Here is a 14,791-nt window from a genome sequence, read left to right on the forward strand (position 1 = left end):
TTTGGAGGCTAGGGTTCACAGACCGGTCCATGGTTTGTTCACTCCTGTAAGCAAATAAAACAGCGGCTTTCGCCTCCAGATAAAGGGCTCTGATAGTACCAGCTCCAGCTCTCCACCCTGCTCCTCAGCCAACGACTGCCACTCACGGCAGAGGGAGTGGGAAGAGATTTCCTCCTGCATCTTCTCTGACCTCTTCTTGCTGCTCTGCTGCCTGCCTCGGTACCGGCGAAGGGAAGCGTCATGCAGCTGTGAAGATAAGTGGGATCTCACGCCCTGCAGTTTCCTTTTCTGGGTGGTGATCGGTTGCCCCCATACCTCTTCTTAGTGATCCCATCAGCTATTAGACAGTGACACCCCCTCGGCCTCTGTTTCAGCCTTGCCAGTGAAACAGCCTCAGGAGGAGCAGCGTGTTGGTGAAGGGATGTTGGCTTTCCCCACCTGCTGCTGCTACTTGTTTAAAAAGGAAAAAAAAAAACCACCTACATCTTTTTATTTCTGAGTTTTCTTTTCTTTTCTCGTCTTGGAGCTCAGCCTCCAGAGGTAGATAAAGGATAATTAAAACTCGCTGAGCCAGCAAACTTGGCACAAAACCAAGTAGAATCTCAAAATTTTGAAAAGCGTTGTGAAAAAATGGGAAGCAGTAACTTCAGATGATTTTTTGTGATGATGAAAAGATGAAAATTGGAAACACGTAACTGAATTAACATTTGGAGAGATGCAGCACTTCTGAAGTTAAATCAAAGTATTGTGTTTGCCGTAGTTGAAGTAGTTAATATTTGCCAGATTAGCTTGAGGTGTTTCAATCTAGTATGAAGACAACAGTGGCACAGTGTGCTTGCACAGATAAAATGGGGCATACGCACGTCCAACTGTTTTTACAGAAATACACCATCAGCAGAGTTCCTCTGTAACCTGCAAAATCTTATGCTGCATTTTATTAATACCTTCTACAGATTATGTTGTAACAGTGCAGAAAGTGATTTATTTTAGACATAAAATGTAGTTATACTTTGAACTGCCTTATCACTTGCCTGTTTCAACCTTATGTACAGTAACTAGGTAAAAATTTAACAAGTATTAAGCTGTATGAATTAACCTCATGGGCTATTCCCACTGTGGCAGCAGAATTATTTGTCAGCAGAATTTATTTTCACAGCCTACTCTTATCAGAAGACAGCCGCGATTACTAAGCTAAATTGGTATGTAAAACCATATGGTGTTTTGGAGCTGCTTGGTTACTGTGGAGGATAAATAGCTCCTGACCCTAAACAGGATCTTTTTAAGAAAAAAAAGCGGTGTCCCTATGCCTTATAAGGCATGGGCAGGCTTACTCCAGTGCTGAAGAAGGGGCGGTAACGGGTTCACGCTGCTGAGTTTTCTCCGGCAGCGGTCGCAGGCGACTGAAGAAGTTGAGCTGAAATTGCAAACGCTTCGTTCCCTGGCACTTAGCAGCAGAAATCAGTGAAGAGAGAAGGCAGCGGGTGAAATTAAAAAAAAAAAACAAACCACTTGATCATGGGAAAATCAGGTGAGCAAATGCTTTCGTGCAGTTGGCTGTGTATTCTTACAATGTCCGTGCCTGGTTTTGTGCTCGCAAAGCATTGCTAAAGAGTTAGTGGCTTCCCACGGAGAAAGCTGCTTTCATTTGTGCATGGTACAGCCTGGGAGGAGCTTTCTCTGACACAGAGTTAGATTAAAAATACAAGAAAAATGCCCCCCCCCGCCCCAACCTGCACAATGCAGAGGTAGTTGTATTTTATATACGGCTTACATTTTGTAAGTTATAGTAGCTTTGCTTTGCTGTATAACATTATCTTGTTCCTAGCTGTCTGACAAAACTTACCTGCGGCAGGATGCTTTGAGGGGGGGAAGCTTTTAATCACCCTTCCTGTCAGGAGGATTTAGATTTAAGATTTGGTTACTGCTTAACTGAGAATAGCCTTGCTCGGCTCCCAAGTCTCTCCCCAGCGGTGCACATACTCGCGAAGCCTCTCCCTGCTGCTGGCTGCGTTGTTGGTCCTTTCCCCACCACCGCCGGCTGTCTGCGTGCCCTGCTCTGACAGTCTCGGCTGGGGGAGACTCCTCGGGAGCTGCCAAGGAGCCAGAGACCTTAAGAAGAGAGAGCTCGTGCTCGGGGCTTTCTCCGTCTCTGTCCTGTTCAGAGTCATGAGCGAAAATCTGTGCCGATCTTCTGAAACGGCTGAGAAACTGGATGGTTTATTTTTGCTCTTGTGGTTAGGACGTTATTTCTGTGACAAATCAGAGCCTGTCGGCATATTGTCTGTCTGTCCTGTGTGTAAACAGCATGTATGGGACACGCTCAGCAAAACCTAGCACTTGATTGACTCAAAACCTTCGGCCTCTTCCAGAGGAACTTGAGGAAAATCTTTGTGCGGGTAACACGTTCATGGGCCTCAGCATGGGCGTGTTGACTTTTTTTCCTTCTTTTAAAGGTCAGCATCCTAGATGAGATCACAGCTGTCTGCAAATGTGGCTGTAAAGGGCTTACTGGTATGACACCCAGTCCAGGCGAAACACCATATAGCTGCCTGTGGGTGGTTTTGGCTCCGTGTCCTGGAAGCTGCATATGTTTTCAAGTGGATTGGGATTTAGTGAATAACCTTACAACAATTTAAATAACTGTAATTGCTGAGAAGTATCAAGTTCAGCACTTCCTTGCTAATAGTATAAAAAGTACAAATACCAGATAAGTCTAGTGGCTGTACGTTACATTAGCAAAGCATGTTGGGCAAAAGCAGTAGAGAGATTCCACTGTGCCCCTCGCAATCCCAAAATAATTAAAATATGCTCTTGTTTCAATATATGCAAATTGCTAATACAGTCATAAGGCAATTGCCGCCTTTGTTATTTCCTGCACATTTATTACTGCACATTAGTTGGTTGATCCACACTTAGCAGCAATGACAGACCAGAAACTCCTTTTGCAAGGCTTGGGTAATGTTTGCATCTCTAAGTAGTTACACAAATAGAGCTTGAGATCTAAGTACATGTTACAAATGTTTTGTCACTTGTGTCATGCTTTTCAAATCAATGGTAAACTGGGTCCAGGTTACTGTCTTTGAGCCGTGTGTGGTATTTTTAGATGAATTATAAAACTGAGATCCTGTCCTGACAATTGGTTTATTGACTAAATCCCATCTGCCCTTTCCAGTGCATTGAAGTCTTCAAATTCCTGTCTGAGATCATTCAGTGTGGTTTGCCTTTGAATGGGCGAGAGCAGCTACTTTACAGAGTACTGCTTCCTCTGTGTTTTGTGTAAAATACCCCATGTTCCTGCTCTAGTACTCTTGAGGACATGATGCGGGCAGGTTTCTCTATACTAGGATGTATGGAAAGGTAGCAGTTTGGGAGCTGTCTGACCTTGAAACCTCGCTCCTCTCCTGGGACTGAAGGATTAAGACAGAGATTACCTGAAGGCGTAAATTTAGGGACGCTCTAATTCATGTAAAGTGAGGCCACTGTTTTAGAATAAATGTCTTCAAAGCAGTTTCTTCAACTTTTTATCTTTGGTAAATCTGTCTTGAAGTCTAAGGATCCCCAGGCAAAGAAATCCTGCTGCTGAAAATCTCAGTTCTTTGATAAAAGCTCCCTAATAATGTGTTGTTACTAGCTCTTGGATTATATTTGAAGCAATGTTCTTTGCAAGTATCAGAGCTAGAGACTTAGCACTGGTTTTGCTTGACTGAATAGAGCCGAGCGTTGGAAGAGACCGGTACGTCTGACTCAGCTTTCTTCCTTGGAAGCTGCAGGCTGCTAAAACCAAATTCATACTGAAACTCCCTCATCAGGTTTATGAAAACGCCTCCCGTGGCCGTAACTCCTGCAAATACTTAAGCCAAACACGGGGACCCTCTCTGCCCTCCCCCCGGTCTTCTCTTTTCGGACAGCGTTTGGATTAGCGTGCGGCGCAGGCTCCCCTCCCCGCACATCCCGGAGAGCCCGAACCCAAAAGACTGGAGTTAAGTTATTTTCTGCAGGAAATGAGGTGATGGTGAGCTGGCTGCTCTTTGTTGCCCTGTTGCCAAGACTGCCGTGTCCGCTGGGCTCTGACCCCCCTGCAGCTGTGTGCGGTGGGAGGCCGGGGTCCTGCCGGCCGCCCTCGTCCCAAAGGGGACGGCCGTGCGAGCAGCTGCGGACGATGCTCGGGCTGGGGGGGGAAGCAGCTGGCCGCCAGCTCCGCTCCTCCACTCTGGAGCGCGGGGATTTCTGCTGCGTGGTGGGAGCCTCCGAAAAGGCTGGGATGGTGGCCGAAAACAGGCTGCTAGAAGTCTCATTTCTTCCGCTTCCCCTCTGGCCCCGGCTGGTGGGGGAAGGGAGCTCGCCCCGCTCACTCCCTAAAAAGCAGGCGGAGGTGAAGAGCAGGGGAATCGCCCCGCTTCTTCTGGCTGGTGGGCGCAGATGCTATCAGACAGAGACAAGGACGGGCTCAGTAAACACTGGCTATCTTTTTACAGTGTTTGGTTTTCTTTCCTTTTCTTTTTTTCCCCCTTCTGCAAATGTGGGTGGGACTCCAGAGAAAGGGCTGGGAGTTACCCACTGTGCTGCTTGTTGAGCCAGCACAAAAACAAGGGCCGAGAAGGGGTTTCGACAAAAAGAGGCACAAACCAAACTCGGTGCAGTTTTCCACGCTGGTTTTAATCTTCCTCAGAAGCACGTGCTGGTTTTTAACTCTTAAGATGCACCTTCGGAGCACAGTAAAAAGGACTGTAGTGTTTTCTGCGGAGCGAGCTATACTTTCAGCTGATCTGAAGTGCAAACTTGTAGTTGAGCATCTCGGTGGGAGACAGCCGTAGCAGGTTGTACCGAAAGTACAAGCATACTAGAGAAGTGACCTGTTTGCTTTCTGAGAAATGCGATACTCACAAGCTGCCAAAATGACAAGGCGTTTCATGCTGGCTGGTTTTACAGGACCGGTGAGGATAGAGGAAATGAATTAGTCTGAACTGCTAGCAAGTGAGCATTCACGTTTGGTAACAGCGGGGCATTTGCAGAACTTGTCGTCAATGCAAGTTACACCAGAACTGAACTGGAGGTGTGGTGGGAAAGGGGCCCTTCAAAAAATCAAGTTAATTCAATTAAAACCCCCACACTTTACCAGTTTTTGTGTGTAGAAGGCATTGATTACTTGGTTCAAGTTCAATAAATGGCAAATAGAGGAAAATGTGCCAGGAGGGCATCGGGCTTTGGCAAACAGTATTCTGGGCCCAATTTTTACCTGTCTGCAGAACCGTCAGGGTTTTGGTGGGGGAAGGGAGGAGACCGCAGCAGCCATCCTGTGCAACAGCAGTTACTGCTGTTAACTGTTAGATCAGTGGCCTTCACTCCTCATAGTCAAGACAGAAAAATACCAAAACAAGTCTGAAGGCCTCACAAAGAATAAGATGGAATGCGATGGTCTGTAGTTACTGAGATACCTACCAAGGTTTCCCGTGCCACAGAGTTGCACATCAAAAAACATCAGCTCTCCTTTCTGAACCCTCCAAGAAAACTTTCTCAAAAAGAAAAAAAAAAAAATTAAGCATGAAGAAAGCTTTTATTACCAGAAACATTCAAACCCTTAGTTTTCTATCAGCGCAGCTGGTAGCGTCTATCTTGCCTGGATTTGAATTTGCCTCGGTTGCTGCTTTCTGTGCAGGCACAAAAAACACGAGAAAATGAGTCTCTTGATTTTAACTGCTTTGTTGTTTATTACATATCTCAACAGGCCAGAAGGCTGTTTCAGATCGCTGTTTTGGGAGAGGCCGTGTTGTTCTCCGAAAGATTAGCTGGAGCATATCTATGTTATGTTTTCACAGGCAGATGTACGCAAGTTCTGCCCAGTCTTTGAAGGTCTGAACAGCGGCTCTGCCAGAGCGGGGCCAGGTGGCCCTGCGAGAGGGGGGGACGTGGGGCCGGGAGGGTGGCCAACCCCCCTGGTTCAGAACTGACCCCTCCGCGGGCAGGTACGAGGAGATGGGAGCAGCCTGGGGTGTTGTGGAGGAAGACAATATGGGCCTGTTTAAGGCCACCACAAACTTTATTTAATATCATTTAAAGTTGACCGAACTGAGTTACCAGAGGGAATCTCAGCTTTGAACAGAAATCATGTGGGCTTTGCCTGGTCTCAGCTTTAAGCATGATCATTGCAGAGCTGCATGAAATGGTAAGTTGACTGTCCTCCTGAAGCTTTGCCATGCCACCGTTGTAGGAGCGGTGTTTGGGAGCCATTTTCTGACACAGCTTGTGAGGGCTGTCCCCGCATATACACCTGCGTGTCACAAAGCTGAAATGGGGTTGCATGTGTTGCTGAAGTCTCCATGCCCTGTTGTAAATATAAGTATGGGGGGCAAGTTCTTCCCTTTGGAACTGCAGTCCCTGGCTGTAGGCATGCATGTACATTCCTTGCATATACTGCAGTCTCTTTTTTTCTTTGGCTCCCAAGTGCTGGGCCAGTGCGTAAGCAACAGGAGCTGCAGAAGGAACATTGAAATCAAGAGGTTCAAAGATTCTGGGGTTTAGGCGGAATTTTACCTTTCCAGGGGGTGGTGTGGGGGCAATATGCCTATTTGATCCTTTAAATACATTCTATTCAGACTAGATGTAAGGAAGAAATTTTTTACGATGAGGGTGGTGAGGCACTGGAACAGGTTGCCCAGAGAGGTGGTAGATGCCCCATCCCTGGAAACATTCCAGGCCAGGTTGGACGGGGTTCTGAGCAACCTGATCTAGTGGAAGATGTCCCTGCTTATTGCAGGGGGGTTGGACTGGATCACCTTTAAAGGTCCCTTCCAACCCAAACCATTCTATGATTCTAGGAAATACAAAGATGATGTTTTTCAAGATTTTGTGTTACGAGTACTGGGATTTAGCCTGTTGAGCAGGGGGATGAGAATGAGATGATGTAATTGATAGTAAATATGGGTAAAGAAAGCTTCTTGTGTCTCCCTGCCTGGTCTGGGCTACTGGATAGGTGAGTTTACACATCAGTGATCAGAAGAAATGTGCATGGCCATATTTCCATGCCTCAGGGAGGTGCATAAATAAACATACTTTGAGCATTGACCCAGCTAGCTTGAATGTCCTTGGCAGAAAAGCAAGGTGGGAGGGTATTGGAGCTAATGAGATGAAAGCTAGTTCAGGTATGGCTACCCCAAGCAGTGGTAGGACATAAATGGTAAAGGTATGAAATGGCGGAGCATATCCCAGGAGACATGGGATAGTTACTCTACCGTTATTCAGTTCTTCTTCTTGACAAAATTCTTCACTTTTTGCAAAGATTTTGGTTGCCACCAGACAGCTAACAGTGCTATGTAAAATGAACTTGGCACTGGATACCAACAAGGTTCTCTCTATTGCTGCCCATCCACAGAACACAAGAATATGCAGCATCCAAAATATGAATAAGTGACCCACAAAAATTGCTGAAGTTAGACATGCAAATGACTTACAAAAGGCTGAGAAGAGTTGTTACTTGCTGAAGAGTACAGTATCATGCTGCTGTCATGCGAACATTGTTATAAGGTGGAATCACAACCTAATAGCTGAAGCTCAGATTTGGTAGTAGGGAAATTCTGATTTCTGGTGTTACCCGTTAGTGAATACAGTTGCACCTTATTTTCTTCATAAATTTCTGTAATTAGAAACTCTAAGCAGATACAATGTTGGGGAGGGGGGAAGAGAAGACATGGAGAAGATTGTTTCCCTTTCTTCTCCTGCATATTGTGACCACGCAGGTCACTTGTGGCTTTGTATTTTGAAGTGTATGTACCCTAGGAGTTGTGTGGCAATTAGATTTAAGAATACAAGGCCTTACTAATGATAGGGTCACCTTAGCCTTTTTAAAAGGATTAGCAGATAACACATTAACTGCCTACCAGGGTTGTCTGTGTCGGTGTGCGGCATGATTACAATATTTAGCTGTCTCCTATGGCAGAATAGTAATAAAAGTAATACTTTTGATTGTCTTTCATGCAAACCCAACACTGCCTTCTCTCGATATGATGAGCAGTCAGTTCCAACCTCATGCAAGATGGCCAGTCCATGGTAGTGACTACTTGTTGACAGCCTTGTTGGTCTGATTGTTTGGAGGAGAGAGGGGCTGCAGACAGAAGACTTCTCCCCCCACCCTTGCCTCCAGTGAAAGCGAGAACTTGCTTCTGTCACTGCTCAAGACTGCTGATTTGCTGATTAGTGTTGCTTTTTTTTAAAATGCTTATATCACAGAAGACTCTGCTGCCTCTCAGAGCTGTGCAGTTTCCAGTTTACCAGGTGTTCCTTTTTAATCAGGGCAGTCAATTGCCTACCAGTTTATAAAAGGCCTTGAGTGAGGAAGTCATCAACACTGTCTATTATAGCAAGAATAGGATTTGCAATCAAATAGTGACATGACTAATGTCATCGAAACATTATTACACCGGCAGCTTCATATTCTCGGGCAATAAGCCTCAAATTGGGTATAGGGGGAAATAGTGTGTTATGTCACATGGCACAGGTAATGCAAGGTTATTAAGTTGCCAGTTTGCTGTAGAGGAAACCCAGATAATAAAATGAGTGGGGACTTTGTCCATCAGATTCAATTAACTCAGACATCTTACTGTTGTCCTGAAGCTCACCCCAGCTATAAGCAGGTATGTAAGAAAAGTTCAGGCAAAACTGAATGCTGAAAGACATCAGAGAATCTCCTCCCCAAAGAGGGATCTCCTGAGCTGAAGGGAAAGCTATTTTGAGCAGCCCGATAAACACAAGAACGTTCCAGGAAACTACTCCCATTCAAACTCATGTCTAATTATAACCCCCAATTCCTTTAATTCCCCAAAGCAATACTTTCTCTTCTAAGTTTTTGTAGGGTCATAGGATAATTCAGGTTGGAAGGGAAATAGTGTACCAACAATTATGAAGTCTCCCATAAAAATGCCTATTGTATGGGATGGATATGTTGCCCCTTTATTTAATTCTTGGTGCAAAGGTGTAAAAGAAGACAAAGAAACCCCACCCAGGATATAATACTTTCTGAATATAGTATCATTTTATCTTTCCTTCCGTCCAGGATGTATACATGGTTTCATTTCTTCTGTATGTTTCGAAGCAATCAGCCAGTTTTGTTAGAGAACAGGGGAAGTTAGCACTGAAGGAGGTCAGTTTTTATGGCTGGAAGTGATTCATGAATTGGAGGGTCAGATCCACACTCCCAAATGACATATTTAGGAATAGCATTAATGGCCAGTCTTTCAAGACGTTACTGTCCCAGATGGGGAGCAAGAAAGTGCAGTCAAATACATGGAGAAAGAAACATGGAATATCCACTCCCTGTGGTACTGCAGAGGCCAGCCGGTATAAGACCATCCTGGAGCGTTTGTGACCAAAGTGCTGAGTCAAAATGCAGTAGAGGCACAACTGTTCTCTTAACATTTCTCCTATCAGTTAAATATATATCACTTCTCCATTGAAGGAACATTATTCCCAAGAGTGTGAAAGATTCAGCAAGGGCTAGTTTCCAGGGAATTACATTTCAAGTGAGGATAAAGATTGTTAATAAAGATTATAAATAATAAATATGTCAGGTCTCCTCTTAGAAAGGTCTAGATGAAATTGTGGCCATTAGAAGCTGGGATGTGTTTTACTCAAGAATTTTGTTTGTTTCAAGTCTGTTAATATCTTTTGAGAAGTTTGTTGAAATAGAGGTATCTTCAGGTATCTGGGACAGTAACAAAGGACTTCCTGATATAATTACTTTACAGTTCCCTAAAGCCTCCATGAATTTTTTCACAAACCTGTTGGGCATATTAAAAGTTGTATTTGCTGCATTCTTATTCCACACCCCATTTCTGCTATTAGAGTAGTGTAGAGCAATTCTGCAATGTCAAGGGGGACTGAAGGGATTTCAGTATTAAAGCAGGGCTATACTCAGTGTTTAAAAGGTTACCCTTTTATGCGTTTCTGTCCAATTTGCATTCGTGTCCTCTCCATGTAGTCTGGCGCTTGGATTCTTCCTGCCTGGGTTCTGGGCAGGAAAGAGTGTGGAAGTAACATGCAGTGTCCTGGGTAACATGAGTCACGTTGCCAAGGCTGTTGGTATCAGGTTTTCACGTTTACCTCTTTCCAATAGGGTGGGTCCTTTGAAGTGTATTTTGCAGCTTTCTTCAGATACGTTGCTCTAGCCATTATATGAGCACATTTCTAATTATTTATTTTGTGGCAGAACTGAGAGGTGGTGTCATTATCTCTGTTTACCTGTAATGCACACATTGGGTGCAGAGTTGAGGCCTATGTCATGGTTCAAAGTGGGATTGAGACAGACATAATGGTACACTTCTTTGGAGGATTCTACATGGGGTCCATTTCCTAGAATCATAGAATGGTTTGGGTTGGAAGGGACCTTTAAAGGTCATCTAGTCCAAGACCCCTGCAATAAGCAGGGACATCTTCCACTAGATCAGGTTGCTCAGAGCCCTGTCCAACCTGGCCTGGAATGTTTCCAGGGATGGGGCATCTACCACCTCTCTGGGCAGCCTGTTCCAGTGTTTCACCACCCTCATTGTAAAAAATTTCTTCCTTGTGTCTAGTCTGAATCTACCTTCTTTTAGTTTAAAACCATTACCCCTTGTCCTATCACTACAGGCCCTACTAAAATATCTGTCTCCATCTTTCTTATAAGCTCCCTTTAAGTACTGAAAGGCTGCTATAAGGTCTCCCCAGAGCCTTCTCTTCTCCAGGCTAAACAACCCCAACTCTCTCTCATTGATTACATTATATGTTAATTATCTGAAGACTAAATCGAAAAACTTAGATTAATCCATAAAAAATAGGACAGAGAGCACTGAGAAGGCAATGATACTTCTAGAAATTGATACTGGGCTCTTTCTTGAATCACTGGGGTGGATACTTAGCAATAAAAAAGTATGCCTTTTTTGCTAGTTAAGTGTATGCCTGGTATAATGTTGTGCATCTTGAGTGCTGACATAAGGGCTACCCACAGCATTTCTGTTGTGTAGGGTAGAGAGGTTTCATGTTTGTGTTTTGTGGAATATTTTATTGTTAATCTTTCCCCACATCATCTTGCAGCTCTTCAAGACCAGCAGAGTAGGTCCAGTTGACAGCTGCAAAGGCGATGCAGAACAGCTAGTATTGTGGAAGACATGTTCAGATAACTTGCTTCTGTTTTGATGTCCAAACTAAGGGAAGAACAGAGCAGGAGAAGACAGGGTTCAGAGAAAAGGCAGGAAGGGTTCAGGCATGAAGAGCTCTTCATATGAGAAAGACTGAGTAGATTGGCACTGTTTAGAGACCGTGAGAGACTGGAGACGTAGAATACTCAGAAAAACTAATCTGATGGGCAAAGGCAATCTAGATGCCTCTGCTTACTTTTCCGTGGTCACACAAAGTTGATCAATGAAACTGAAAGTCCAAAAACATAACAACTGTAAGGTGTGCTCTGTACCACATCATAGCCTGGAAGTTTGTTGTCACATGCTGTCATTATCTTAGCCAATGTTCCAGAAGAATCCAAAATAGAGGTAAATAATTGAATAATGAGAAGCAAGCAACTGTATCTAATACCTTTAGTTGTTTTACTTATTAAGCTGTGTAATGATTCATGACCAAACCTAACTTCCTGGCAGTAGGAAATAATTTTTTCTAGCAGCTTACATGAAGGGAAAAAAGTACGTCTCCAAAGCTGTTTGGGAAGCTGTTCCCATTTGGGTGGGAGCCCAAAAACTCCCGTTAACTCTCACTTTTAATGTCTGGCTTCTCAGTGTATGGAACATTAGTAAAATGGAAAAACTTAACATGTCTTCCAAAACAAATCTGAAATATATTTGGCAGTTGGGTGTCCGTCTCCACACATCAGCATGCATGGGAGAAGCCGTGCATAGGGAGGCGGTTAGCCCATGAGCTTGAGTCACGATAGAAAAGTGTTTCTATAGCAGCCACCTTTGAGGGAAGGAGAGGATGGAGGTTCTCTAGGGACAGCATAGCAGTGCCTGCCATGGCTAGAAGAAACTGTTTTGTCCATGACTTGTTGGTCTTTGTAAATCAAAATGTTAGTACAGAGCTCAGTTATGCAACACCTGTTAATGGATGGACTGACAGTTGACAAAGCCTGTATTTCAGTTGACTTAATTGTTTTTTAGAATTTCAATTTGTTATTGTCATTGAGAGCAAATAATTTGAATAGAAACTTTCACACTTGCAGGTCAGATTGTTTATCTACTATTTAATGCTGAGTGGATGAGATAGTAAGTCTAGGTGATACCAGCCACAAGCTTTAAGGTGGTCTTTTGCAGAAAAATGCAGCCTGGAGTGTGTGATGCAACTTCCAAAGCTGTGTATTTCAACTTCTTTGATTTGCAGGCTGTCTTAAAATTTCCCTGCTGGAAGCATGGACCCCTGCATCAGTGAAGTTAAGTGAACTGGCCATAGACTTGGTTTCCTGAGTAACCTGTGATGGATGCCTTAGAAATAGGCCATGACCCCGCATGATGCAGCAGATGAGAGGTTTAGAGCTTTGGCCTGACAGAATCAGTCAGCTGTGAGCAGTGGTAATAAGAGTGATGGGACAGGTTTGTTAGCAAAAGGCTGTGTGGGTGCTTAAACACCAGAGTGGAGGTGCCTGTTTTGTTTGATGATATGCAACTTGTGACACCCAGACAAAATTGAAGGAAAACCTGCAAGGAGGAAGGTGGCGGGCAGATCTCATCTCCCTCAACAGGGTTCCTGTTGCTGTTTTATGCCAACAATTTTATACCAAAAAAATCGAGCCTGAAAGCATGTTGATGGAGAATATATTAAATACATGTCCACAATGACGCTTTGGTCTGGAAAAGGTCAACCCAACTTTAGACTGTGTTCAAAAGGTTTAAGGTACTGCATGAAACAGTAATGGCTTTCTATGTGCTTTGGATATTGAGATTATCTTAGGCTGCTGTTGGGGAAACTGGAGAGAACTCTGAGAACAGCTTAAAGCATGAATATGCGTTGGGTAATCACCTTAGGAAAAAGTTATGAGAGCAGTATGTGCAAACTGACAGCTCTGCTGTGGGGAAAATGCATCACAGCATGCTAATAATAGTGTACATGCTAATAAAGGAGAGAATGATTGATTATAGTTGTTAGGATTGAGTAGTGAGAGGAAGTTGAGAAATCTAAGGTTAGTAGCAGGAAACACTTTCTAGTCATGAGGTCTAGTTGAGCTTCAGAAGTGTCTCACAAGGAAAATGATGGTAGTCATGCTAGTTAGGATATTCAGAATTGAAGCTGATGAATCATTACTAAATGTAGGAACCTGTGTCATGGTAGAAGTGGAGTAAATATTCAAAGATGTCTTGGCCTGTTCAGAAGCTTCAGCAAGACAGAGAAAGTAAAAACTGTCTTTCTGTTTTAAAGATGCTATCCATACCTCTCTAACTGTCCCAATACCCTGTTTCAGGTTCCAGATTTCTCTTAAAGCAGCAAATTCCACAGGGTGACCAATGACAGAGAATTTTTTTTTTTTTCTCTGAATCTTGGGGCAAAGTCATAAAAGGAGGTAACATGAAATTGCTATCAAAGTGAACTGCGCTGTGACTTGTTGCTTGTCCTCTGCCTTGCAGTGCTGAAAGTCCCAAGTTTACCATGGTACAAACACGAGCTCTTTTAAAGCTTTGCAGTAACTTTGGAATTCAGATATTTACTGAATACACTCTAGCATGGGGGGCGGGAATCATCCCCGGCAGTCATTTCTTTCCTTACCACTTGCTGTTTGTGAACAATTATTTATCTTGAGCCAAATAAAGGTGCATTTTGACATCTCTATGAATTTGTACTATATAATGAATAAAAAGAATGGTGCGTGTTTCAAAGTACTTTCATAGGTGGTGTCTTGTCTAATACAGAAAATTCTTGCATACAGTGACAATAATTTGCATTTTTAGTGTACGTCCTCAAAGGACCTATTTGTCGCTTACTCTGAGACTTGGCAATGGTGATGCAGTGCACTGAAATCTTAAAATGAAAGTCAGTCAAACTAACCTTAAATCACCTTGCTATTGAGGAAAGGAGTAAGGTTCACATTTTTCTTCAACCTTTAGTGAGTCTGTACCATCCCAATGGGAGTGTCTCTTAGAGTTAGTTCCTGGATGGAAGGCATTAACGGTTCATTTCGTCCTGCTCCCAGGTAATGAGGGTGGTATTCTTCTGTTCTTCAGTCCAGCCTGCATTAACGTCTTAGCTACAGGGTATGTTTTTTCTGTCTTCGCTAATGTCTGTATTTGACAGACCTTTCCAATTTTTTTGATGTGATTTCAGCTTCCAAACAATTCGCTGAAGAAGTCTTGAAAGCACACAATGACTACAGGAAGAAACACGGAGTCCCCCCATTAAAACTCTGCAAGAAGTTAAACAGAGGAGCCCAACAGTGAGTTCAGTCCTTTCTTTTCTCTAATGAGATTCGTGACATTTTTATCTGTTAGGTTTGACCGTGCATACTGCAAAAAAATTTGCCTTTTGATGTGCTGATACTCAATGAAGACTTACTGGGTGGAAAGTGAGGGACTCGACTCTTTCTGTTTCCTTACCCAACTCTTGTCATGCCTTCTTTCTCCATCACATGGCACCAGCTGGTCACATGGATACTTCTGTGGTCACAACTGTATAAATCTTTCTTGCACCCTTTTCCAGACGTGGGCTGCATCTGTCTACACTGGTATGTCTCCTCTGCAGAGGGCAGTTGCCTAAAACATGCTTCACCACCACCGCGGTCAGATGATGGATTGTCATCTGCAGGAGAATATCCACTGCTGCTGAAATAGTGAGA

The 14,791-nt window shown here is 43.7% G+C and overlaps 1 protein-coding gene across 3 annotated transcripts in view; it reads left to right on the forward strand.

Moving 5' to 3' along the window:
• GLIPR2 (GLI pathogenesis related 2) overlaps positions 1-14,791 on the forward strand; it is a 39,583-nt gene that overhangs the window by 10,354 nt on the left and 14,438 nt on the right. For 2 of the 3 annotated variants that reach the window (XR_005932189.1, XM_030011469.2), the window contains one exon: positions 14,284-14,392. Coding sequence is in view for 2 of the 3 variants with exons in the window: in XM_030011469.2 (XP_029867329.1) it covers positions 14,284-14,392 (109 nt within the window). In the remaining variant the exon portion in view is untranslated. Of the gene's footprint in view, positions 1-1,156; positions 1,529-14,283; positions 14,393-14,791 lie in introns of all 3 variants that reach the window. The other variant, XM_030011470.2, reaches the window with a different exon arrangement.

This window comes from Aquila chrysaetos, chromosome 4 (genome assembly GCF_900496995.4).
Source record: "Aquila chrysaetos chrysaetos chromosome 4, bAquChr1.4, whole genome shotgun sequence".
Taxonomy (NCBI): Eukaryota; Metazoa; Chordata; class Aves; order Accipitriformes; family Accipitridae; genus Aquila; species Aquila chrysaetos.